The sequence below is a fragment of the Leptodactylus fuscus genome, chromosome 4, assembly GCF_031893055.1.
Source record: "Leptodactylus fuscus isolate aLepFus1 chromosome 4, aLepFus1.hap2, whole genome shotgun sequence".
Lineage (NCBI taxonomy): Eukaryota > Metazoa > Chordata > Amphibia > Anura > Leptodactylidae > Leptodactylus > Leptodactylus fuscus.
Window position 1 is genome coordinate 213,981,743 of NC_134268.1, and position 26,879 is coordinate 214,008,621.

Below are 26,879 nucleotides of genomic sequence, written 5' to 3' on the forward strand. Positions count from 1 at the left end.
TGACACATGATAGAATGATACATGATAGAATGACACATGATAGAATGATACATGATAGAATGACACATGATAGAGAGATACATGATAGAATAATATATGATAGAATGACACATGATAGAATGATACATGATAGAATGACACATGATAGAATGATACATGATAGAATAATATATGATAGAATGACACATGATAGAATGATACATGATAGAATGACACATGATAGAATGATACATGATAGAATGACACATGATAGAATGACACATGATAGAATGATACATGATAGAATGACACATGATAGAATGACACATGATAGAATGATATATGATAGAATGACACATGATAGAATGACACATGATAGAATGACACATGATAGAATGACACATGATAGAATGACACATGATAGAATGATACATGATAGAATGATACATGATAGAATGACACATGATAGAATGATACATGATAGAATGATACATGATAGAATGACACATTGTGGAATGTGTGGGGAAGGTGGCTCAGTAGAAGCCAACTAGTCAAAGACAGGAACACAAAATATGCAGCAATCTGGTTAATTTAGAAAAAGAAAACAGGAAAACAAATAAGCTTCACTTCAGGCACAAACGAGCAAAATAAAATGCAGCCTTAACTTCAGGCAAAACAAAAAGAAACAAAATCCTGCTCGTCTGAGCAACTAACTAAACAGTAATAATAAACTAACTATACATGTGGCTTACTAACAGCCACATGAACAAACCAATAAGTACAATACAGTCTCACCGGACTCAGAGAAACAGGACACATCCTTTGGATCTGCACTCAAGTTCAGGCTCTACAGATTTTTATGGCTCAGTAATAGGCCTATGACCCACACCTGGGCTGAAGCCTCCTCCAGACCTGCCCTAGACCAAACATAGGTCATACACCTGGGGCTGATATCGCGGGACTCCAGCAGTCTGCCTGTCACCTTCTCACAAATGATACATGATGGGATGACACATGATAGAATGACACATGATAGAATGACACATGGTAGGATGTACCTGCATTTCTATTAGGGATTCTGATTCATTTTGTTCAGATGACACAAAGCCTGATAGGACCTTCTCTATAACCATTGGAACGGGACGGAGTACTGGACATCCCCTCATTAGAGCCTCGGCCTGCACACTCATTCATGTGCATTAGGCCTTAATTTGTTCACAGGGAGATTTTTTGTCAAGGTCTTTGGCCCATTTTCCTTGCCAAAATCCACATCAAAGACTCCCAAGTTACTTATCATTAACTTGTATAACGATATGCACCTCTTTTTTCACCCTGCTCATTTTTGCTTTCTGTAGCAAAACCAGCAACGAAGTTCCCCTAAATTAATGGGAGGCACAAAAACTAGACCAATTGATGTGCAAAAATTCTTGGCAAAATCCACTTGGGTTTGGACAAGTACATAGAAAACTGTGGCATGCCACGGAAATGGCTTATCCTCAATCCATAGGAATAGCCAACGTCCAGCATTCAGATTTCTCATACACTACCACTGCAATGAATGGAGCGGGGGTGCACATTCTGCGTCTATCGCTACCTACCCAATCTCTAGATCACTGGTCAGATACCCACTGATCAGCAATCGATCCCATTGTAAATAGAGGGCAGGTACTTTATGTGATATAACCACTTGAAGTGGTTTCCACGTCAGCAAAAACACTTCAATCTGTGGCATCTGCAAGGTGGCAAATACTTATTACACCGCTGTATGACAGGCACAACACTGACGTGTAGAATAGTGCAGGTGGTCGTGGAGCCGATTACTAACCCTTGTCTGTTCTCTAGGTGGTCTGGACTCCAGCCTGGTCGCTGCAACTCTGTCCAAGCTGAAGAAAGAAAACAATTTACCCTACCCCCTGCAGACATTTGCCATCGGAATGGAGGATAGCCCCGATCTACAGGCGGCAAGAAAGGTAACGCAGCTGTACCACCGAGAGAATACCGCCATAGGCAGCCCAAATAATGCCACTATATACTGCCTAAGATCATTTTATAGACATAACACTGTCATATACAGCCCAAATAATACCACCATACACTACCTAAGTGCTGTACATTATTCACACAATACTGCCATATACAGCCCAGAAAATACCACCATATAGTGCCCAAGTCATATACATTATTGACAAAATACCGTCATATACAGTCCAAATAATACCACTATATGGTGCCAAAGTGCCACATAATACCACAATGTACAGCCCAGATAATACCACCATATGGTGCCCAAGTGATATATATTATTTACATAATACTACCATGTACACCATAGATAATACCACTATATAGTGCTCAACTGATACACTTTATTTACATAATATGGCAATATACAGCCAGGTAATGTCACCATATAGTGGCCAAGTGATGACAATAAAGTGCTGGTGCTACAAGTAAGCAAAATAATACATAAATAAATATGCATTATTTTCATAATACTACCATATACCATGCAGATAATACCACCATATAGTACTCAAGTGCTAAACATTATTTACATAATATCGCAATATACAACCTAGAAAATACCAACATATAGTGCTCAAGTGACATACACAATAATACAGCCATACACAGCCCAGGTAATAACACCGTATAGTGGCCAAGTGACAATGTCTGTAAAGTGCTAGGGAATATGGTGGTGCTATGCAATTAAGCAAAATAATAAATAGATATAATAAATATGCATTATTTTCATAATACAACCATATACAGTGCAGATAATACCGCTCTATAGCCTCCAAGTAATATACATTATCCACATATTACCACCATATACAGACCAGATAAAACCACTACATAGTGCCCAAGTAATATACATTACCCATATAATACAGTCATATACAGCCCTAATACCACCATATAGTGTTCAAGTTATATATATTTTAGATATAATACTGCCATATACAGCCCAGGTATTACCACCATATATTGCTCAAGTGATATACCATATTCACCTAATACTGCCAGATACTTTCCACATAATACTACAATTCTGACATTGCAGCATGGCGATTCTATAGGTTGTGGACCTGCTTGGTGAAATAATACTTCTATAATGTATAGCGGGCACACATGAGTGCAGTACGGCTGTGCAATGTGGTGACGGTATTAACAAGCCAAGCACAACATGATCTTTCCTGCAGGTTACATACACTAAAGCTTTGTAGCCGGGCTCCTCTGCTGTGGTTACATGAACCTGCCCAAGGGGCTCGATCCCCCGACACTGACAGGAATAGTCCTCAGGCCAAAACAAGACTCTCGTTCTGATGTGCAGACAGGGCACCGCCCTACATGTTATATACAGATCATTATTACTACATATGCTGGGTATTTGGGGGGGAATGATTTCCTGACCGCTGTCCCATCAGCACTTACCCCGCTCCCTACACAGGAGTAGCACTGCCATGTTTAGGCAGCAGGGACAATTGCTGATCCCTTCTGCTGCCGGTACTGTGATACATAAGTGCAAAATGGACAGTGGTTGGGAAATCAGCCTGTCTCGGCTGCTGTCAGTGTCACTATGCCGGGGCATGGAAGGAGTTTCCTGCAGGTCCCCTACATCGAGGCACATGGGGACATTGCACCTTGTGGGGCCTACGGTGGTATTATTCAGTGTGTTGAGGCATAAAGGGGCATTATACTATGTAGGGGGCAAAAATGCAGCAATGTGCTGTGTGGGAACAACAATGTGGGAGCCACTAAAGGAACATTATACTTTGTGGGGGTACTAAGGGGGCATTATACTGTGTGCACTAAAGGGGCATTATACGGTGTGCACTGAAGAGGCATTATACTGTGTGCACTGAAGGGGCATTATACTGTGTGCACTAAAGGGGCATTATACGGTGTGCACTGAAGGGGCATTATACTGTGTGCACTAAAGGGGCATTATACGGTGTGCACTAAAGGGGCATTATGCTATGTGCACTAAAGGGGCATTATGCTATGTGGGGAGGATATTGAGGGGGCATTATACTTTGTGGGGGTACTAAGGGGGAATTATACTTTGTGTACTAAAGGGGTATTATGCTATGTGGGGCACCAGTAGGACATTATACCATGTATAGCCCAATATGGGGACCTTATACTGTGTAAGGAGAACTATATATTGGAGTTTAGAGGAACTAGGTGGGGTACAGGTGGGGTATGGGTGGGACTGGACGTATTTGGATGCATGACGTAACTTATGTAAATACTGGACCTGTTCATGATGGCAGCCCTAGGACAGTAGACCTCTCCTAAAATCAGCTGAGTACCCCTGGTATAGGGCACAGTAGCTGACACTCTTATTGTAATGGGAACACAATGGCTATTATCTTATGGGGGCACAGTATGGCGGGTACAGTATATGGATACAATGTGGCAGGTACTGTATGTGAGCACATTGTTCGGGGTCTATGCCGGGACCATACAGCTATGGTTATGTGTCGTCCAGGGGGCTGGGAAGTCCTTTGGTGTTATGTATAGTAAATATCACTCTGGGCACACACAACACCACACATAGGTGCCATCCAAAATGAATCTTTTCAAAATTAGAAAATCCCTTACATCATTGGGAAAATCTGACCTTATATTCGATTTCCTGATGTCATAGGATGGGTATGGCAGTCAGACGGAGGGCAACGCTGTACCCTGTCAGTACGATGTGCCATACTGACGCCCAATCTTTATTATCACCATTCCAGGTCGCCAATCACATTGGTAGTGAACATCATGAAATCATTTTTGGCGCTGAAGAAGGAATCCAGGCGGTGGATGAGGTCATCTTTACCCTGGAAACCTATGACATCACCACCGTGAGAGCCTCTGTGGGTAAGAAACAGTCCTGCCTCACTATTTACCACTAGAGGGAGACTGGTAGCTAACTGTATACCCTTTTATCACTAAGTTCAATGGGCACTGAGTGCAGTTAGCTCCCCCTAGTGGTGACAGCAGGCAGATAGAATATTACCAGATAACTCTGTGTCCATACAGGGGGTCTGGAGCTCTGTATTAGAATTTACCCCAAATGATGAACATTAACTTATCCAAAAACGATCCATCAAAGAAGTTCTGTTCTGAGCTTTGGTACAAACTCTGATTTTTCTCCCTTCTCTTCCACCCTCCATTGCAGAGTGACCCTCTAGCTGTAGGTCCGGGTCCCTCGTCTTCTTTCCGTTCTTCAGACTATAAAAAAAACATTATTTTTTCATTCTTAGGGACATTTCTTCACCTTTCGATTCCAAATCTAAACCTTTTTGATTTTAACTTTAAAAACTAAAAATATGTCTCACACAGTCTTCCGTGACCCCCGACTGTGTGAGCGTTACCTTAGTCTACCCAGAAGAAAACGCGTCTTCTCCTTTTATCTGCGCTTTATTCCTTCTGGCTTTGATACAAGAAAAAAATAATTGAGACTCTGAGGCCAAAATAGCAAAAAAAGAGAAAAATCTGACAAATGTATAAAAACTGTTTAGCGTTTTAGCGTCTTGTGTTTAGAAATGAGCGAGTAGTATTCTATTGAGTAGGTATTCGATCGAATACTACTGTATTCAAAATATTCGTACTCGATCGAATACTGCTCGCTATTCGCAGTAAAGACTCGATTCAGAACCAGCGTTGATTTGCCGAATGCTATACAGTGTATAGCATTCGGCCAATCAACGCTGGTTCTGCAGCAGGCTCGTCCTTGCTAGTCAGGAGAGTTGGCAGCTTGCTGTTACGAGGGAGCTTACTTTTTCTCATAGGAATGAATTGACCAGCGTTGATTGACCAGTGTACAGCATTCGGCCAATCAACGCTGGTTCTGCCGGAGGCTCGTGCTTCTGCCGGAGTCTAAGATCGGACTACAGCAGTCTCCATTGTGGTCCGATCTTAGACTCCGCCTCCTCGCAGACGAGCCTCCAGCAGAACCAGCCTTGATTGGCCGAATGCTGTACACTGGCCAATCAACGCTGGTCAATTCATTCCTATGAGAAAAAGTAACAAACTATGATATAGAGAAAAATGTAAAGCTCTGAAACTCACCAATACATTTTCCGAGTCCAAAAAGGGTGCACGATCACATATCCTGGGTCTCAAGGATAAACTCCAAACTGAAAATTTTTTTTTCTTCAATAAAATGGATCCGCACTCCTGAAGTCTCGTTTTCTTAAAACTTAACTTTTAATCATCCATAAAAAGGTATACAGTCCAAAACAAACATAGACAGTGAAAAGAGTGGAAAAAACTAAGTGTCCATAAAAAACGCCAACGCGTTTCGGGGAAGAAGAAACCCCTTATTCATGGCATACATACAACATCTACAACTATAGTTCCTTTTATGTGATTTTAATTACCAACCTATGTTACACCTGATGCCTCTGACGTACTTCCCTCCGTAAGACTACCCATAAGAATAAACTTAACGACATCACAGTAAACCATGTCCAACACAGTATTATAAGTATAAATATAAATAGAAATAGAACTTACTACTCCAAATGCTGGCATATGATATACAATAATTCCATTTTCTATTCTCTATCTCCTATGTGTTGCGGTTTCTTTCGCTGATGGTCACTTAACTGAAATACTTCCGGGGTATAGTTGAAACCCTTCGAATCCACGTGGGTATGGTTGCCAACCTTACGTGTGTGTAAGTAGACACGCCTCTCAAAGGGAGGGAGGGAAAGCCTCCTGCATAAACTAAACACTTTCTAAACGGCTAAATATATACCACTGCCTACTTAATAAAAAGATTATAATGTTTCGTACCACAACTATATAATAAATACAAATATACAAATATGAGCAACACATAGACAGTATATGAAAGCATGCTAAAACATTATCTCATTGATTACAAACTAAATGAGAGATTTACGAAGTAAATCATAACATAATGCCGATTTTCAATAAATATAGGTCAAATCTGTCTTAATATTTAACCCGTTCGGTATTCTTGAATTAAACTTCCATATGTAGAAGGCTTCTCTATTAAGTAATTTGTCTCTCAAATTACCTCCTCTAATGGAGGACTCGACCCGTTCTAATGCACAAAACCGCATGGTCTGAACTTGGGCCTGATGTACTTCTACAAAGTGCCTTGACACTCCAGACATTTGTTCTACAGACTTTTTATTGGTATCCCTTATGTGTTCTAGTACTCTGATACTCAGTTTCCTACTGGTGCAGCCAATGTAGTCCTTACTGCATTCTGTACAACGAATGCAGTAGATAACTGACACTGAGTTGCAATCTAGTTTGGTCTTAATTTTTGTGCTAAAATCCGAAGCATAGCTGGTAACTTCCCTAGTGACATACGCCTTACAGCAAATTTTACATTTAAGGGTACCACACTTAAAAAATCCCATGGCCATTTCTTTATTTTCCCCTATACTCAATGGTAGATAGCTAGGAGATATTGTATTACCAATTGTTTTATTTCTCCTTTCAACAAATTGTACTCCTGCTTCTAGGATTTTTTCAGTAGTTTTATCTAGAGCCAGGATAGGTAAGTTTTTTTTTAATCAAACCCTTAATGATGTCAAATTGAGGGCTGTATGGAGTGCTAAAGACTAATTTTTTCTCCAATGTATTTTCTTTTGATTTATCTTGTAGGAGATCATTTCTCTCTTTCTGTGCCACTATCTTCTTAGCTCTATTTAACATCCAAGAAGGATATTCCCTTGCTTTAAATCTGTCTAAGGTTAATTCTTCCAATTTTTCAAAATCTCCCCTATTACTGCATGCCCTTTTCGTTCTAATAAGCTCTCCGACCGGAATACTCCTCAGAGTATGTGGAGGATGGCAACTACCTGCTTTCAAAATGCTATTACCAGCACAGGACTTTCTATAGAGGGAGGTGTGAACTCTCCCCTCTTCTAAAGAACCTGTGAGTACAATATCCAAGAAATTGACAGATGTCTTATCATGTGAAAACGTAAACTGCAACTGATATTGATTACTATTCAGAAACTGAATGAACTCCGGTATGGGCGCTACATCTCCGACCCACACCATTAGTAGGTCGTCGATGTAGCGCCCATACCAGAGGAGGGAGGACAAGTATGGATTACGATCCGAAAAAACATAACCCTCCTCCCAAAAAGCCAGAAAAATATTAGCCAAAGATGGTGAGAACGGAGCGCCCATAGGCGCTCCGCATAGCTGTAAATAAAAAATATCCTGAAATAAGAAAAAATTATGTCTAAGAAGATATGATGTAATGGATATTATGAACTCACATACTGGTTCAACAAGGTTGCTATACTTATAAAGATGATATGCAAGAGCATCCAGTGCCTCTTGATGTGGAATATTGGGGTATAAAGCACAGATATCGCATGTGAGCCAGCTGTAGTCAGATTCCCATTTGAAATCATTAAAACATTTCAAAACTTCCCTACTATCTTTTATGTAGCCAGGTATTCTTCTGACCAGGGGTTGCAAAATCCCATCTAACCAGTTGCCTGCTCTCTCATTCAGGGAATTATTACTAGAAATTATTGGGCGAAGAGGGGGGGGGAATGTATTCTTATGAAGCTTAGGTAACCCATATAATATAGGTACAGTAGGTGTGCCATTAATAAGATATTCACCCTCTACGGTGTCAAAGACACCTAGAGCCACTCCCTCTTCTACCAACAATTTAAGTTCTTTTGAAAATTCTGACGTAGGATTATAGTTCAATTTTTTATATGTTTTTGTGTCTTCCAAGATACTTAGACAGCTGTTCACATAGTCCTCCCTTTTCAATATAACTGTCTTTCCCCCCTTGTCCGATTTTTTGATAACGATTTCTTTATTATTTTTGAGTTGCTTTAAAGCTATTTGTTCGTTTGAAGACATATTTGATCTATCTTTTTTCCTATACTTTCCTTCCTTATTTATCTCCTTCACATTTTTGCTCACTTCCTTTTCTAATTTCTTTAGGTCCTCCTCCATCTTATTTTGAAATAATATATAGCTATTGGCTCTAGTCTGTAAAGGATAAAATCTAGGGTTAGATCTTCTGACTGGTAATCTATCCTCCGTTTTCAAACGGTTAATAGTTTTGTAACTTCTATCAATTAGATCATTTGTTAACGTATGTTCCAAAACGGAGCTATTCAAAGGCATACTATGCATATTCTCCAATACAATTTCAGGTACTATTTTGCCACCCGATTCCATCTCTCCTAGATCGTTTTCTGATTCAATAAAGAAATGTTTCCTAATGGTTAAGGATCTAACAAATTTATTTACGTCCTTGACAGTATCTAGAAAATTGAAATTCTTCTTTGGTGCAAAGTTCAGACCCTTGTCCAGGACTTTCATTTGTGTGTCAGATAGTTCTATTCCTGAAAGGTTGATAACCGATGGAAACTTATCTTCTTTATTTGTTATGTGAACAATGTTTTCTTCGATCTGGTCACATATCTTCCTCGTATTCCTGTTTCTTCTTCCTCCCCTCTTGGTTTTCTTCTTTGCCACATACGGTTTTTTGAACCTTGCGTATTCGAGTGGCGCGGGGATAAATCCGCTGAATCCGAGGAAAGATCTGTAGTAGTTTTAGAATTTTGCCTGGAATATCCCGACTGGTTAGATACCTCCGACTCCCCGAAGGAACTGAATGATACATAACGTTTAGGATAGGATCGTGCACCCTTATATTTACTAGATTTTAAAATAGATTTTGGATATGGTGAGGACGTAAAAAATTGTGTATTAGGTTTTTTATACACATTACCACTTTTGTAGTCCTCCAAATCTCTATTAAATTTTTTCTTTTTATTCTCCATAATTTTCTTCTCCAAATTCTCTAAATTTCTTTGTATATTATTATCCATTTCTTTTAGGGAGGAGTTGAGTGAAATAACATCCATATTTGCTTGTATTTCTTTCAAATCATCCTGTATTTTGGCAATCCTTTTATTTTCAAAATCTATGATCAGTTCCATCAATTTCAAGGAACAGCTGGTAAGGATTCCATTCCATTTCTCCAAAAAGATGTCTTCATATATAAACGTAGGATACTTTTTTAGGCGCAAGCCTCTTGGTATCATGTTTTTACTGACATACTGACTCAATGTAGTTCTATCCCAAAAGGTTTTTAGTTCTTGAGTCAGCAGTTTTTCTTTTTTCATAATATATTCCCTGGCTTGTTCATCGCCTTTAGTATCACATATATGGTCCATACAATGTGAACCAAATATAGAAGCTACTTTTCTACTGCGGGCTTCACCGTCAGTATCCATGTTTCAACGGCACAGGTGGCAAATTAAGGGAAGGTGGTTGAGCTGACACAGACCCAAATAGTAACAAACTATGATATAGAGAAAAATGTAAAGCTCTGAAACTCACCAATACATTTTCCGAGTCCAAAAAGGGTGCACGATCACATATCCTGGGTCTCAAGGATAAACTCCAAACTGAAAAATTTTTTTTCTTCAATAAAATGGATCCGCACTCCTGAAGTCTCGTTTTCTTAAAACTTAACTTTTAATCATCCATAAAAAGGTATACAGTCCAAAACAAACATAGACAGTGAAAAGAGTGGAAAAAACTAAGTGTCCATAAAAAACGCCAACGCGTTTCGGGGAAGAAGAAACCCCTTATTCATGGCATACATACAACATCTACAACTATAGTTCCTTTTATGTGATTTTAATTACCAACCTATGTTACACCTGATGCCTCTGACGTACTTCCCTCCGTAAGACTACCCATAAGAATAAACTTAACGACATCACAGTAAACCATGTCCAACACAGTATTATAAGTATAAATATAAATATAAATAGAAATAGAACTTACTACTCCAAATGCTGGCATATGATATACAATAATTCCATTTTCTATTCTCTATCTCCTATGTGTTGCGGTTTCTTTCGCTGATGGTCACTTAACTGAAATACTTCCGGGGTATAGTTGAAACCCTTCGAATCCACGTGGGTATGGTTGCCAACCTTACGTGTGTGTAAGTAGACACGCCTCTCAAAGGGAGGGAGGGAAAGCCTCCTGCATAAACTAAACACTTTCTAAACGGCTAAATATATACCACTGCCTACTTAATAAAAAGATTATAATGTTTCGTACCACAACTATATAATAAATACAAATATACAAATATGAGCAACACATAGACAGTATATGAAAGCATGCTAAAACATTATCTCATTGATTACAAACTAAATGAGAGATTTACGAAGTAAATCATAACATAATGCCGATTTTCAATAAATATAGGTCAAATCTGTCTTAATATTTAACCCGTTCGGTATTCTTGAATTAAACTTCCATATGTAGAAGGCTTCTCTATTAAGTAATTTGTCTCTCAAATTACCTCCTCTAATGGAGGACTCGACCCGTTCTAATGCACAAAACCGCATGGTCTGAACTTGGGCCTGATGTACTTCTACAAAGTGCCTTGACACTCCAGACATTTGTTCTACAGACTTTTTATTGGTATCCCTTATGTGTTCTAGTACTCTGATACTCAGTTTCCTACTGGTGCAGCCAATGTAGTCCTTACTGCATTCTGTACAACGAATGCAGTAGATAACTGACACTGAGTTGCAATCTAGTTTGGTCTTAATTTTTGTGCTAAAATCCGAAGCATAGCTGGTAACTTCCCTAGTGACATACGCCTTACAGCAAATTTTACATTTAAGGGTACCACACTTAAAAAATCCCATGGCCATTTCTTTATTTTCCCCTATACTCAATGGTAGATAGCTAGGAGATATTGTATTACCAATTGTTTTATTTCTCCTTTCAACAAATTGTACTCCTGCTTCTAGGATTTTTTCAGTAGTTTTATCTAGAGCCAGGATAGGTAAGTTTTTTTTAATCAAACCCTTAATGATGTCAAATTGAGGGCTGTATGGAGTGCTAAAGACTAATTTTTTCTCCAATGTATTTTCTTTTGATTTATCTTGTAGGAGATCATTTCTCTCTTTCTGTGCCACTATCTTCTTAGCTCTATTTAACATCCAAGAAGGATATTCCCTTGCTTTAAATCTGTCTAAGGTTAATTCTTCCAATTTTTCAAAATCTCCCCTATTACTGCATGCCCTTTTCGTTCTAATAAGCTCTCCGACCGGAATACTCCTCAGAGTATGTGGAGGATGGCAACTACCTGCTTTCAAAATGCTATTACCAGCACAGGACTTTCTATAGAGGGAGGTGTGAACTCTCCCCTCTTCTAAAGAACCTGTGAGTACAATATCCAAGAAATTGACAGATGTCTTATCATGTGAAAACGTAAACTGCAACTGATATTGATTACTATTCAGAAACTGAATGAACTCCGGTATGGGCGCTACATCTCCGACCCACACCATTAGTAGGTCGTCGATGTAGCGCCCATACCAGAGGAGGGAGGACAAGTATGGATTACGATCCGAAAAAACATAACCCTCCTCCCAAAAAGCCAGAAAAATATTAGCCAAAGATGGTGAGAACGGAGCGCCCATAGGCGCTCCGCATAGCTGTAAATAAAAAATATCCTGAAATAAGAAAAAATTATGTCTAAGAAGATATGATGTAATGGATATTATGAACTCACATACTGGTTCAACAAGGTTGCTATACTTATAAAGATGATATGCAAGAGCATCCAGTGCCTCTTGATGTGGAATATTGGGGTATAAAGCACAGATATCGCATGTGAGCCAGCTGTAGTCAGATTCCCATTTGAAATCATTAAAACATTTCAAAACTTCCCTACTATCTTTTATGTAGCCAGGTATTCTTCTGACCAGGGGTTGCAAAATCCCATCTAACCAGTTGCCTGCTCTCTCATTCAGGGAATTATTACTAGAAATTATTGGGCGAAGAGGGGGGGGGAATGTATTCTTATGAAGCTTAGGTAACCCATATAATATAGGTACAGTAGGTGTGCCATTAATAAGATATTCACCCTCTACGGTGTCAAAGACACCTAGAGCCACTCCCTCTTCTACCAACAATTTAAGTTCTTTTGAAAATTCTGACGTAGGATTATAGTTCAATTTTTTATATGTTTTTGTGTCTTCCAAGATACTTAGACAGCTGTTCACATAGTCCTCCCTTTTCAATATAACTGTCTTTCCCCCCTTGTCCGATTTTTTGATAACGATTTCTTTATTATTTTTGAGTTGCTTTAAAGCTATTTGTTCGTTTGAAGACATATTTGATCTATCTTTTTTCCTATACTTTCCTTCCTTATTTATCTCCTTCACATTTTTGCTCACTTCCTTTTCTAATTTCTTTAGGTCCTCCTCCATCTTATTTTGAAATAATATATAGCTATTGGCTCTAGTCTGTAAAGGATAAAATCTAGGGTTAGATCTTCTGACTGGTAATCTATCCTCCGTTTTCAAACGGTTAATAGTTTTGTAACTTCTATCAATTAGATCATTTGTTAACGTATGTTCCAAAACGGAGCTATTCAAAGGCATACTATGCATATTCTCCAATACAATTTCAGGTACTATTTTGCCACCCGATTCCATCTCTCCTAGATCGTTTTCTGATTCAATAAAGAAATGTTTCCTAATGGTTAAGGATCTAACAAATTTATTTACGTCCTTGACAGTATCTAGAAAATTGAAATTCTTCTTTGGTGCAAAGTTCAGACCCTTGTCCAGGACTTTCATTTGTGTGTCAGATAGTTCTATTCCTGAAAGGTTGATAACCGATGGAAACTTATCTTCTTTATTTGTTATGTGAACAATGTTTTCTTCGATCTGGTCACATATCTTCCTCGTATTCCTGTTTCTTCTTCCTCCCCTCTTGGTTTTCTTCTTTGCCACATACGGTTTTTTGAACCTTGCGTATTCGAGTGGCGCGGGGATAAATCCGCTGAATCCGAGGAAAGATCTGTAGTAGTTTTAGAATTTTGCCTGGAATATCCCGACTGGTTAGATACCTCCGACTCCCCGAAGGAACTGAATGATACATAACGTTTAGGATAGGATCGTGCACCCTTATATTTACTAGATTTTAAAATAGATTTTGGATATGGTGAGGACGTAAAAAATTGTGTATTAGGTTTTTTATACACATTACCACTTTTGTAGTCCTCCAAATCTCTATTAAATTTTTTCTTTTTATTCTCCATAATTTTCTTCTCCAAATTCTCTAAATTTCTTTGTATATTATTATCCATTTCTTTTAGGGAGGAGTTGAGTGAAATAACATCCATATTTGCTTGTATTTCTTTCAAATCATCCTGTATTTTGGCAATCCTTTTATTTTCAAAATCTATGATCAGTTCCATCAATTTCAAGGAACAGCTGGTAAGGATTCCATTCCATTTCTCCAAAAAGATGTCTTCATATATAAACGTAGGATACTTTTTTAGGCGCAAGCCTCTTGGTATCATGTTTTTACTGACATACTGACTCAATGTAGTTCTATCCCAAAAGGTTTTTAGTTCTTGAGTCAGCAGTTTTTCTTTTTTCATAATATATTCCCGCAACACATAGGAGATAGAGAATAGAAAATGGAATTATTGTATATCATATGCCAGCATTTGGAGTAGTAAGTTCTATTTCTATTTATATTTATATTTATACTTATAATACTGTGTTGGACATGGTTTACTGTGATGTCGTTAAGTTTATTCTTATGGGTAGTCTTACGGAGGGAAGTACGTCAGAGGCATCAGGTGTAACATAGGTTGGTAATTAAAATCACATAAAAGGAACTATAGTTGTAGATGTTGTATGTATGCCATGAATAAGGGGTTTCTTCTTCCCCGAAACGCGTTGGCGTTTTTTATGGACACTTAGTTTTTTCCACTCTTTTCACTGTCTATGTTTGTTTTGGACTGTATACCTTTTTATGGATGATTAAAAGTTAAGTTTTAAGAAAACGAGACTTCAGGAGTGCGGATCCATTTTATTGAAGAAAAAAAAATTTTCAGTTTTGAGAAAAAGTAAGCTCCCTCGTAACAGCAAGCTGCCTGCTCCTAGCAAGGATGAGTCTGCTGCAGAACCAGCGTTGATTTGCCACAGGCTCGTCTTTGCTAGTCGGGAGAGCTGGCAGCTTGCTGTTACGAGGGAGCTTACTTTTTATCAGCGCAACTGCAAGCGCTGTGCAGTTAAAGCGCACGGACCCCAAAGACTATAATGCGCTTTAACTCACAGCGCTCCTCCTAAACACTCTCCTCCTGCTACTCGTGGACTTGGTGACTCTCCTGAGTTGAAGAGTGGTTTCCCCTGAAACGAGCATTTTTCCCCATAGACTATAATGGGATTCGATATTGGATCGAGTAGTCTAATATTGAGGCTCTACTCGAAACGAATATCAAATATTTAACTGTTCGCTCATCTCTACCTATGTTCTAATTACTCCCCTTATAACAGGGGATACTGTGTCGGCCTAACCCTAAAGTATCAGCCCCGTCACAAAAGAATCAGCAGAAAGAGATATCAATGAATAAAATAATAATAATAATAATAATAATAATAATAATAATAATAATAATACTGTATTTTTCAGGGATGTATTTGATTTCCAAGTACATACGGAAGAAGACGGACAGCGTGGTGATATTTTCTGGCGAAGGCTCGGACGAGCTCACCCAGGGCTATATCTACTTCCACAAGGTTAATATTCTTCTATATCCTGTCTTTACTTGTTTTTGGGAGGAATCTCATTCCCTTTACAGTATCTCTATAATCAGAAAAACATTTAATTTGTTGCACAACTTTTTCGCTCCCGGGGGATAAAACATGGGGCGTTCAAGGTTATTGTGGATCTGCAGTCCAGTCTCCTGGTCTACTTACAAATCTATGGGATTCAATGACCTTGTTCCCTTGTCTCTTAATGCCCTCCTTAAGAACCTTTTGGGTGCAGTGAATCATATACATACACTTCTCAGGAGTAACCACAGCCCCACACCCAGGAGTGCAGGGATCTCTAGTTCTGTGCCTATGGCAGGGGTAGGGAACCTTCGGCTCTCCAGCTGCTGTGAAACTACAACTCCCAACATGCTCCATTCACTTCCATGGGGGTTCCAAGAACAGCGGAGCAAGTATGCATGCTAGGAGTTGTAGTTTTGCAACAGCTGGAGAGCCATACGTTCCCTACCCCTGGTATGGTAATGAGAAGGAAGGTCCTGGCAGGGCACTACCTAGATATTCCCTATTGGATTGTCTGCAGATCCCCAAAGTCTGGAATAAGCGACAGAGACAATTGTGCATGACCTGGATTTACTATGTAGATGTTTTCTTACAGGCTCCTTCTCCAGAAGAGGCAGCAGATGACAGCGAGCGCTTACTGAGAGAGCTGTACTTGTTTGATGTTCTCCGAGCTGACAGAACAACCGCTGCTCATGGGTGAGCGTCACAGAAGGATTTACTGAGACAATAGAGATATTTAGAGAAGGAATGCCCTTGGCACTGAAGTTCATAGGACTCATAGGATTCCTAAATTTTTCTATTCAGGCCTCAACAGAACAACCAAGATGATACTGAGGCCTCACCAGAAACAAATACCACCAAGTAACCCTCATGTTACCCCCCGCAGTGCCAACCAGTATGATTATATGCAGACACTCACAGTCATTTACTTTCCCTCTTCTTCTCCGTACAGCCCAGACCACCATGATGGCTTTTCCTGGCCACGACTCATCTCTCTATAATTTAACTTATAGAGATTGTCGACTCCTCACATTTTTAACACCTTCACATACTTCTTAAGTTTCTCTGCTTGGGCAATCCAAGGTGATGCTGACGTCTCGCTAGCAAATAAATACCACCATGCAGCGCTCCTATTACCCCCAGTAGTGCAAAGCAAATATCACACAGACGATATATAAGATGACAGTGCAGGTAAATCCCAATGCTCACAGTCATTTACTTTCCCTTATGACCCAGATTGCCATGAAGACTCTTTCTAGCCGTGGCTGAATCCAGGTACTCACAGTCATTTTCTTGCCCTTTTCTTCTCCATCCAGCCCAGACTGCCACGACGGCTTCTTCCAGCCATTAATCTTTGCAGAATTTACCATTGTTGGCTCCTCATGTTTCTAGCACCTTCCTCATGTCTGTACTTCTTACATTTTTGTGCATGGGCCTCGCTAGCAAATCTGAGGGGATGCAGGGGTCTCACTAGCAAACAAATACCACATGTAGCCCTCATAATACCCCCCAGTGGTGCCAACCTAATACCAGACAGACCCTATAGGAGATGACAGTACAGCTGAATCCATTTCTTCTCCACCCAGCCCAGACCGCCATGAAGACTTCTTCCAGCCATTTGTCATCTCTGCAGAAGTCACTACATATACATCTTTGACTCCTCAAACCCCCCCCCCTCCCATTCTTACCTCAGTGTGCTCCTGACCTCTCATAGGCCATAGGTCAGTGTATTTCTGCCCAGATCCACCCAGATACACCTGAATCCCCTGGGCCACGATGCAGAATCCGTACCAGGACCCTCACCTACTGTGCGCCCTTTATTATGCTGATGTCTCATCATGTGACAGAATTGTTTTGAAATCCCTACAGATATCTGGATGTTAGTAGTAGGACTGCACCTCCTATAGCTATATACCTACCACCAAACTACTGTATATGCATGCATTAGGCATGTAGTAATTCAGTTTCTCCTGCAGGTGGCAGTGTAGCTCTTGCACTGCAGTCTGCAGGGACGAAGCTGATAGATCTATAAAAACATTGGAGGAAATGTATTATTCCCGCTGTGCTAGTCTTCTGGTATCGAGGGATGATATTGGGGCGCATATTTGGAGCAGGACCCTTTTTTGCACCACAACCATATTGTGCAAACTTGGGCGGAGCAGGGTGAGGAGGGGCAGAGCGGCGACACCTCAGCCCAATGTATATATCATAGCTTGCTCTTTTCTGGTGTGAGTTATACTGGAAATCTATACCAGGTCCTAAGTGCTGTAGATCTCCATTCTGGACGGAGCCTCTTTATATACTACTTGTTCCCTGCGCCAGTATGAGCCTATATTAAAGGGATTCTACCATTGAAACCTCTTTTTTTGTGGATAAGACGTTGGAATAGCCTTTAGAAAGTCTATTCGTCTCTTACCTTTAGATGTGATCTCCACCGCGCCGTTCCTTAGAAATACCGTTTTTTACCGGTATGCAAATTAGTTTTCTGGCAGCGATGGGGGCGGGCCCCAGCGCTGAAAATGCGATGGGGGCGTCCCCACTGCTGCTCGAGAACACAATCCTGCGATGCCTCTATCTTCGGCTGGATCCTCCCATTCTCTGTTGTCTTCCTCCTACGTCACCTCCGACGCCTGCGCAGTTGGCTTTGCCAGTGAGACACTAGTAGAGCCGACTGCGCATGCCGGCTGGCGGCCATTTTTGGGAGGCCGCTCTTGCTCTTGTAGTTCAATGCAGGAGTGGCCTCCCAAAAATGGCCGGCATTCGCACTCGGCTCTGCTGGTATCTCACTGGCAGAGCCAACTGCGCAGGCGTCGGAGGTGATGCAGGAGGAAGACAACAGAGAAGGGGAGGATCCAGCAGAAGATAGAGGCATCGCAGGCATCGCATTTCCAGCGCTGGGGCCCGCCCCCATCGCTGCCAAAGAACTAATTTACATACCGGTAAAAAACAGTATTTCTAAGGAACGGGGCGGCGGAGATGACATCTAAAGGTGAGATACGAGTAGCCTTTCTAAAGGATATTCCGACATCTTATCCACAAAAAAAGAGGTCTTAATGGTAGAATCCCTTTAAGACTGGAGTATGACACGCCAGTCTTAGTAAATCTGCCCCATTATGTTATTTAGCTTGCAGCTTATTTGCCTATTATTTATCTATCTATGATAAAGGCGTTCGGGGTTTACACTTTGTATAACATTCTTAAATATATTTTTGTCATTTTATTTTATTTTTTCATGAAAAAGACTTGAACTTCGAGTGCCTTTCCTGGACCATCGCTTCACAGCTTACTACCTCTCTCTGCCCCCTGAGCTGCGCTTGCCTAAGGTGTGGTATTGAGCTTTATTCACATTATACTAGTTAGCCTTGAGGTGCGCCATGTTCTGATGGTGGTTTATTCTGCACAGAATGGCGTTGAGAAATACCTCCTGCGAGAAGCCTTTGAAACCTCCAACCTCATACCCAAAGACATACTGTGGAGACCCAAGGAAGCGTTTAGTGATGGGCTGACATCGATAAAGAAATCCTGGTTTTCCATTCTGCAGGACCATATAGAACAGCAGGTATGGGGAGGGGTAGATGAAATATACTAGAATGCTACATGTTGAACACACACACAATGGCGCAGCTACCTAAGAGCACAAAAGGCAGGCTAGTCCTGGGTCACCTCTGTTTTTGAATGGGCTGACCCTACATAGCATGCCTCACTCCTCATAGGAGTCTCACTATTCCAGTAACAGTATGATCTATACTAAACATACTGTATATACTTATCTATAAGAGAACATGTTTGATAAATCATTTGGGGAAGGTCCACCAGGGGGAGCTGTTGTCCTGCTCTTTCACCAGTCCTCCCAGCTCAGACGTCCCTGTCACTCTCCTTATTTCGGATGCTATCATTTGTTGCCTTGTACATCATTTATACATTGACTCACATGTACATGTCCCTCAGGACGGCAGTGCCCAAAATAATCTCCTTGAAAAAAAATACTTTTGTTAAAGGGATAAACACTTTAAAGAGTTGGGGATGTTTCGCTGTTTTGTTACAAAGCTTTCAGGGAATTCTCTTGTCCTCCATTGTAACTGTATTGAAGGATATAATATGAGCACGTCTCAGATTATACTGTACTTTATGAGCAAGAGGTAATATCTGCAGGAGCTGACATGTAATAGGATGGCCCTATAAGATTTACTGCATTATGTCAGTAGTATACCGTAATCTTCCAAACTATAATTATCAAGAGTGGTGTAACTACCGAGCGGTAGCGGCTGCCACAAAACCTGGGACATTAGGATGCCTGCTAGGCCCGGGTGCAGCCTGGTTTTTTAATTTGCTGAGCTGTTACCTGCTGGGGCCCGATGCTTACGGATGCTGTCTCCTGCTCACGTCTGCCTGTGCTTCTCCTTCTGCAGAGGCGGCTGTGATCAGGAGCGGGCCCGCTAACCCCACCACTAACACAACTATCCTTATACTCTGGGGTGGTCAGACCCAGACTATAATGATCAGAGGCTCAGGAGAGGTGAGACAACATAACAAATACTGTTACTTACCTCTCCTGCGCCCTGACAGGCTTCAGGCCTGTTTGGTGACATCTCAGATGTCTCGTGGGTTGGCCTGGCGTCGTGACTTCTGTACCAACATTGAAGATGGCCGAAATCAACGGGGAGTGCGCCGGAGCCAGGGAGAGGTGCATAACCTTGTTTTTTTATATTTGTATTCTCCCTTGGGTCTCCGATCATTATACTCTGGAGTCTGAAAAGACCCTAGAGTATAATAATTGTTCATGGATGTCCTTAATGAGGCATAATGCTGTGTAGGGACCACTATGGGGTACAATAGTGTGTGAAGGGGCCATTATGGTACTTAATAGTGTGTGCAGGAATGCGATTTGTGCACGGGGGGAGGGTGAAGGTGAGCCCATTTCAAATGTTTGCCATGAGGCCCAGCAATTCCTAGTTATGCCACTGATCATCAATAATATAAGCCCCTACTAAATCCATAGATAGCTAGTGTGAAATATCTCATATCCTTATGTCTAAATTATACAGTTAAATACACCTAAATACTATTATAGTGCCACATTGTAAATAATTTAACTACTATAATACTGCTCCTATGTACAAGAAAATAACTACTATAATACTGCCCCCTATGTACAAGAATATAACTACAATAATACTGCTCCTATGTACAGTACAAGAATATAACTACTATAATACTACTCCTATGTACAAGAATATAACTACTATAATACTACTCCTATGTACAAGAATATAACTACTATAATACTACTCCTATGTACAAGAATATAACTACTATAATACTACCTCCTATGTACAAGAATATAACTACTATAATACTACTCCTATGTACAAGAATATAACTACTATAATACTGCTCCTATGTACAAGAATATAACTACTATAATACTGCTCCTATGTACAAGAATATAACTACTATAATACTACTCCTATGTACAAGAATATAACTACTATAATACTGCTCCTATGTACAAGAATATAACTACTATAATACTGCTCCTATGTACAAGAATATAACTACTATAATACTGCTCCTATGTACAAGAATATAACTACTATAATACTACTCCTATGTACAAGAATATAACTACTATAATATTACTCCTATGTACAAGAATATAACTACTATAATATTACTCCTATGTACAAGAATATAACTACTATAATACTACCTCCTATGTACAAGAATATAACTACTATAATACTGCTCCTATGTACAAGAATATAACTACTGTAATACTCCCTCCTATGTACAAGAATATAACTGCTATAATACTGCTCCTATGTACAAGAATATAACTACTATAATACTACTCCTATGTACAAGAATATAACTACTATAATACTGCTCCTATGTACAAGAATATAACTACTATAATACTGCTCCTATGTACAAGAATATAACTACTATAATACTGCCTCTATGTACAAGAATATAACTACTATAATACTGCCTCCTATGTACAAGAATATAACTACTATAATACTGCCCTCTATGTACAAGAATATAACTACTATAATACTTCTCCTATGTGCAAGAATATAACTACTATAATACTGCTCCTATGTACAAGAATATAACTACTATAATACTGCTCCTATGTACAAGAATATAACTACTATAATACTGCCCTCTATGTACAAGAATATAACTACTATAATACTACTCCTATGTACAAGAACATAACTACTATAATACTACTCCTATATACAAGAATATAACTACTATAATACTGCTCCTATGTACAAGAATATTACTACTATAATACTACCTCCTATGTACAAGAATATAACTACTATAATACTGCCCTCTATGTACAAGAATATAACTACTATAATACTTCTCCTATGTGCAAGAATATAACTACTATAATACTACTCCTATGTACAAGAATATAACTACTATAATACTACTCCTATGTACAAGAATATAACTACTATAATACTACTCCTATGTACAGGAATATAACTACTATAATACTACTCCTATGTGCAAGAATATAACTACTATAATACTACTCCTATGTACAAGAATATAACTACTATAATACTACTCCTATGTGCAAGAATATAACTACTATAATACTACTCCTATGTACAAGAATATAACTACTATAATACTACTCCTATGTGCAAGAATATAACTACTATAATACTGCTTCTATGTATACAGGTGAAATTAAGAAAACCATAGGCGTAACTATGGGCCATAATACAGTGTGTAGGGGCCATAATGGGACATTATACTGTCTATTTTACTTACATAGGACTGCTGCCTGAGGGCTTTACATGGAGTGACAGGCAGCAGTCCTGTGTAAGTTACAGTTTCAGACTGACATGGTATCTTACATAGGACTGCTGTACCAATTACAAACTCAGCTCTGCTACATCTCTATATACTGTAATTATAAAGAAATAACATAAAGATACTGATGAAGCAGAGTTAGATTTGTCACGTGCTCTCTATAGTCCTATGGACAGCCATAGGTAACATATACAGTATGACCAATTTAGTTCTGCAGCTCCCTCATGTCCGGTTCTCAGCCTATCAAAGAACCAGTGTATTTTTTGGGTCATGGTGTTCTGTTCTGATATTCGTGGGAGAGCCCATAGTCCATGTGAAGGACTCATGGAACCTCCACTCGATACATTGTTGCAGATTGATTGACCATTGTTTCCTCCGTCTTTATCTTCAGGTAGATGACATGATGTTGGAGAAGTCTGCCGAAAAGTTTCCCTTTAATTCTCCCAAGACAAAGGAAGGTTACTTCTACCGTCAGATCTTTGAGAAGTACTACCCAGGGCGCGCTGACTGGTTGACTCATTACTGGATGCCTCGGTGGATCCACGCCACCGACCCGTCTGCCCGAACGCTCACACATTACAAATCTGATGCTTAAAGTTCGTCCAACCTTGAGGAAGAAAAATCATTAATTCCCACTTTCCATAAATTCTCTTTTTTTTTTTAATATGACGGTTTACAATAAATACCCAGTGGAGAGGATTACATATAAGTGTTCCCGAGGATGATGGGTAATTTCACTCCGACGCTTCATCCTCTGGAGGACTTAATGCATTCACCTCCACCTTCTGATTGACAGATCCTGTTATTAGAGGGAATTTTACAGGTTCTTGTCTGGGGGTCCCCACACCGTGAATCACGCAGACCTGTCAACTGGCTGGAGGCGCCGAGCTATAAATAATTCTATAAATACACATACACAGAGGATACACAGCAGAGAGGCAGCCCCTGGGGGTGATAGGCACTGGGGAAGGGGGACCCTCGCTTAGATGGGTGAAGTGGTCTGAACTAACTGGAAGATCATAATGGTTGGGTAGTAGGGTTGAGCGATCGGGATCGGAAAAGATCGGATTCCGATTGGCGATCGAGTAAATTTCACGATCGCGATCTTTTCCGGTGGGATTGAGGTCAGAGGTTATATCAAAATCGGCTCAACCCTATTCATATACATATATCATTAATAGGGTTGAGCACTCGGGACCGGGAAAGATCGGATCCCAATCGGCGATCGAGCAAATTTCACGATCGGGATCGGCTGGAAAATGATCGGAAATCGGATTTTAAAATTGATCCTGAAATCTCAAGATCGGCTCAACCCTATTGGGTAGCGGATGGGACAAGCCAGTGCAGGTCAATGCCATACGTACTATAAAGGTAACCCATGTGGACCAGTGAAGGGGGACCCTAGCTTTTACACACTGTGAAATGGATTGGTGGTCCGAACCACCTAGAGAATCCTCATGGCCTTCATCTCTACAAAGGTTGGTTAGCTAGCTGGGCAAACAAATGTGTGTCAAACCCATAAGTTCTATAAAGGAGCTGCGGACCAGTAGAGGGAGTTGTGGACCCTGACTTAGATGGCCACATCTTCATGGAGGATGTGAACTAGTGTACTGAACCAAGAGGATCATCATGGCCTTCTTCCATACAAGTGTTAAGTAGCTGATGGGTCAAGCAAGTATGTTCTAAAGCCAGCTAAAGTTCACGTCATCCATGACGATGTGGCCATCTAAGTGGCCATATAAGAAGGCCCTGTAGGTGCTATAGACCAGTGGAGACTAAGATAGCCACCTTCTAGTGGGTGATGTGTACTGAACCAGCTGGAGGATCATTGACTTCTACCTTACAAGGGTTCGGTAACTCATGCATCAAACAAGTATGGGACAAAGTCATACATACTAGAGAGGCAGCCACAGCAGGACCCATAATGGGAACTCTAACTTAGATGACCACCTTCTCCATGAATGACATGAACCTTAGAAGTAAACTGGCTGGAGGATCATATGTCCTTACTTACAAGGGACAGTAGGCCATAGGACAAGCTAGTGCAGGACATAGAGTTATGGACCAACCTTTGGCTTTCCAGCTTCTGCAAGATGTAGTTTTGACCACTGATATAGAGGCAGCCCCTATGGATAATTGGGCCACTGGAGAGGGAAGGTATACCAATTCAGATTGCCTCATTTCTCATGAGTAATGTGGACTTTCCAGGCCTCCCCTCACTGATCCAGCTGGCGTGTCATACTGACTTTCATTCCTACAGCGGTGGCAAAGAGATAGGGCGAGACATACACACCATAGAGCAGTGGCATCCATCCTCCAATTTTGCAGATGGAGAACCAATGGTTGCAAAAAACTTCCTTAGCGTCATCGTCTATACATACCATGGTCCAGTGTAGCGGGGTAACCCAACTTAGATTATCCCCTCTTCTCACTTCACGATAGGGACTTGTCAAACTTCCTCTTGGTGGAGTACCAGCTGGAGATTCACGGTGGCCTCCTTTTGTGGAAGATGGCTCAAACAAGGGTGGGCCAAGGTCATTGTGCATAGGACCTCTTACTCTGCAGCTATTGCAAAACTACAAGTTCCAGGATGTTTTTTGGCAGCCCCAGGTTAGAAACTAGTTAGATGCCGACCCTGAAAACAAGAGTGGTGATGGTAGTGGTGGGGTCATTTTATGTTTTGATATAGGGTCCCTTGTTTGGCCCTTATAATGTTGGCCATTGTTCTGGTCACCAGGGGTACTTACAGGTTCTTGCCTTATGTATATACTGCAGATGACTGGTATATAATAACTAATTTATTGCCCAAATCCCAAATGAACAACCTCCTTCTCCAGCTAGTCGATGGCCCACAGCCCCACCCCATCCCAGGAGCATAGTCTTCCCCTAAGTGCAGGAAGTCCTCCATGCTTCTTACCTCCTGGAGGAGATGATATTGCCCCTGGCTCCTGAGCTCACCACAATATCACACTTAAGGTTTATGAGACTCCATTGTGTTTCCCGGACGTGCTTACTTATGGCCTTGGGTGGAAGTGTCCTCTAGCGTCTTACTATTGTTTTGACCTTCCATTTCCTTTGAGACTCGGACGATTTTTCCTATTTGTTCGGTCTAAGGCTTTTTTCTCCTTTTGCAGTTTGCAGCCTACGTCAGTAGTCCAGATGGTCCGGGCCGCTTACTGCCTCAATTTCTACACGGAAAGTTTGATCAGCAAAGCAGAGATCTTCCTGAATGTTCCTGGATTTTTAGAAATCACCGTAAGACAAGGCGGCCTATAGTTATCCATGTTTTTACCCTTTTTTCTGATGTACCTGGCTCCAAGGATAGGGGGAATCTTTAAAGGAAGATTTTCTGGAGTTTGCATGGCCATAGTTATCGGATGTTGCACAATGCTTGAAAAATTTGGTGTAAGTTTTAACATTTCTGTCCAGAGATGTTACTCCACTTCTACACCGCCCCCTATTGGAGGAAGATTGCATTGATCATTGCAACTTTCTACAAGGTTGCATTTAATAAATCTGATGTACATGGGATCAGCAGGCTGACACTAAGTTCACATCCGCCAGGGGACCCGAAAGATGGACAGCCGGCCCACTAAAAAGGGAGTGAGTGGTGTAAATTTGTCCCAAATTTTTTTGCAGAAAATGGACCAAAAATTTGCAGAACTCTATTTTGAACACACCCGCAAAAAGGATAGGAGTCTTCCCAATAAAGCAGACCCCTACTGCAGACGTATAATCGCTCCCCGTCCCGACCTATACAGCCAACATAACAATAGTCGAGCAGCGTAGATGTTCTTTGCTTTTTCCATACGTCTCATTCTCCTCTATGGGAGTTTTGGGAACAGTGTAAAGCAGCACTAGAAGTCACCCTCTAGGGGCAAAGACGTATCCCTACCTCAGCAGCGAATTGCCAAGGCAGGAATAACCCTTTAAGGTTCATTTCCCTATATATATATATATATATAGAGAGAGAGAGAGAGAGAGAGAGTTAAAATGTATCTAAGGTGAATCTGCTGCATACCCTTCTCTCACTCAGAAACAGCCTTAAGACAATGCAGGACATACAAAGAGAAGTCCTGAACTGTACTGATGGGAGTAAAGTTATGCCGCTGTGTTAAAAAGCTCCTATTTACCTCCAACATCAGACTAGTCCTGTGTCTGCCACTATCTGAGTCTGCTCGCTTCTCCCCCTCCCCATAGTCTTATATAGACATGTGTAAGCTGACACTTGTGAGCTGCAGGATGTTTAAAGACTATTGTAGAAGAAATTTTCAGAGTGAAAGTCAGTTTGTCAGAGCAGGAGGAGCAGGGAAGTAGCCTGATATACTGTAAGATATAGTACAAACTTTCCTATAGTCACCTGATATGTTAGTGACGACAGTGGCATAACTAGGAATGGCGGGGCCCCAAGGCGAACATTTG

At 40.5% G+C, this 26,879-nt stretch overlaps 1 protein-coding gene across 2 annotated transcripts in view; it reads left to right on the top strand.

Annotated features, from left to right (window-relative positions):
* The window catches only part of ASNS (asparagine synthetase (glutamine-hydrolyzing)), a 38,674-nt gene extending 15,335 nt beyond the window's left edge, over positions 1 to 23,339 (top strand). For both annotated transcript variants that reach the window (XM_075271779.1, XM_075271781.1), the window contains exons 6-12: positions 1,822 to 1,949; positions 4,725 to 4,851; positions 15,472 to 15,578; positions 16,210 to 16,310; positions 18,856 to 18,937; positions 19,018 to 19,173; positions 22,849 to 23,339. In XM_075271779.1, coding sequence (XP_075127880.1) covers positions 1,822 to 1,949; positions 4,725 to 4,851; positions 15,472 to 15,578; positions 16,210 to 16,310; positions 18,856 to 18,937; positions 19,018 to 19,173; positions 22,849 to 23,052 — 905 coding nt within the window. In that variant the 3' untranslated portion in view covers positions 23,053 to 23,339. The remainder of the gene's footprint in view (positions 1 to 1,821; positions 1,950 to 4,724; positions 4,852 to 15,471; positions 15,579 to 16,209; positions 16,311 to 18,855; positions 18,938 to 19,017; positions 19,174 to 22,848) is intronic.
* Positions 23,340 to 26,879: the final 3,540 nt, after the last annotated feature.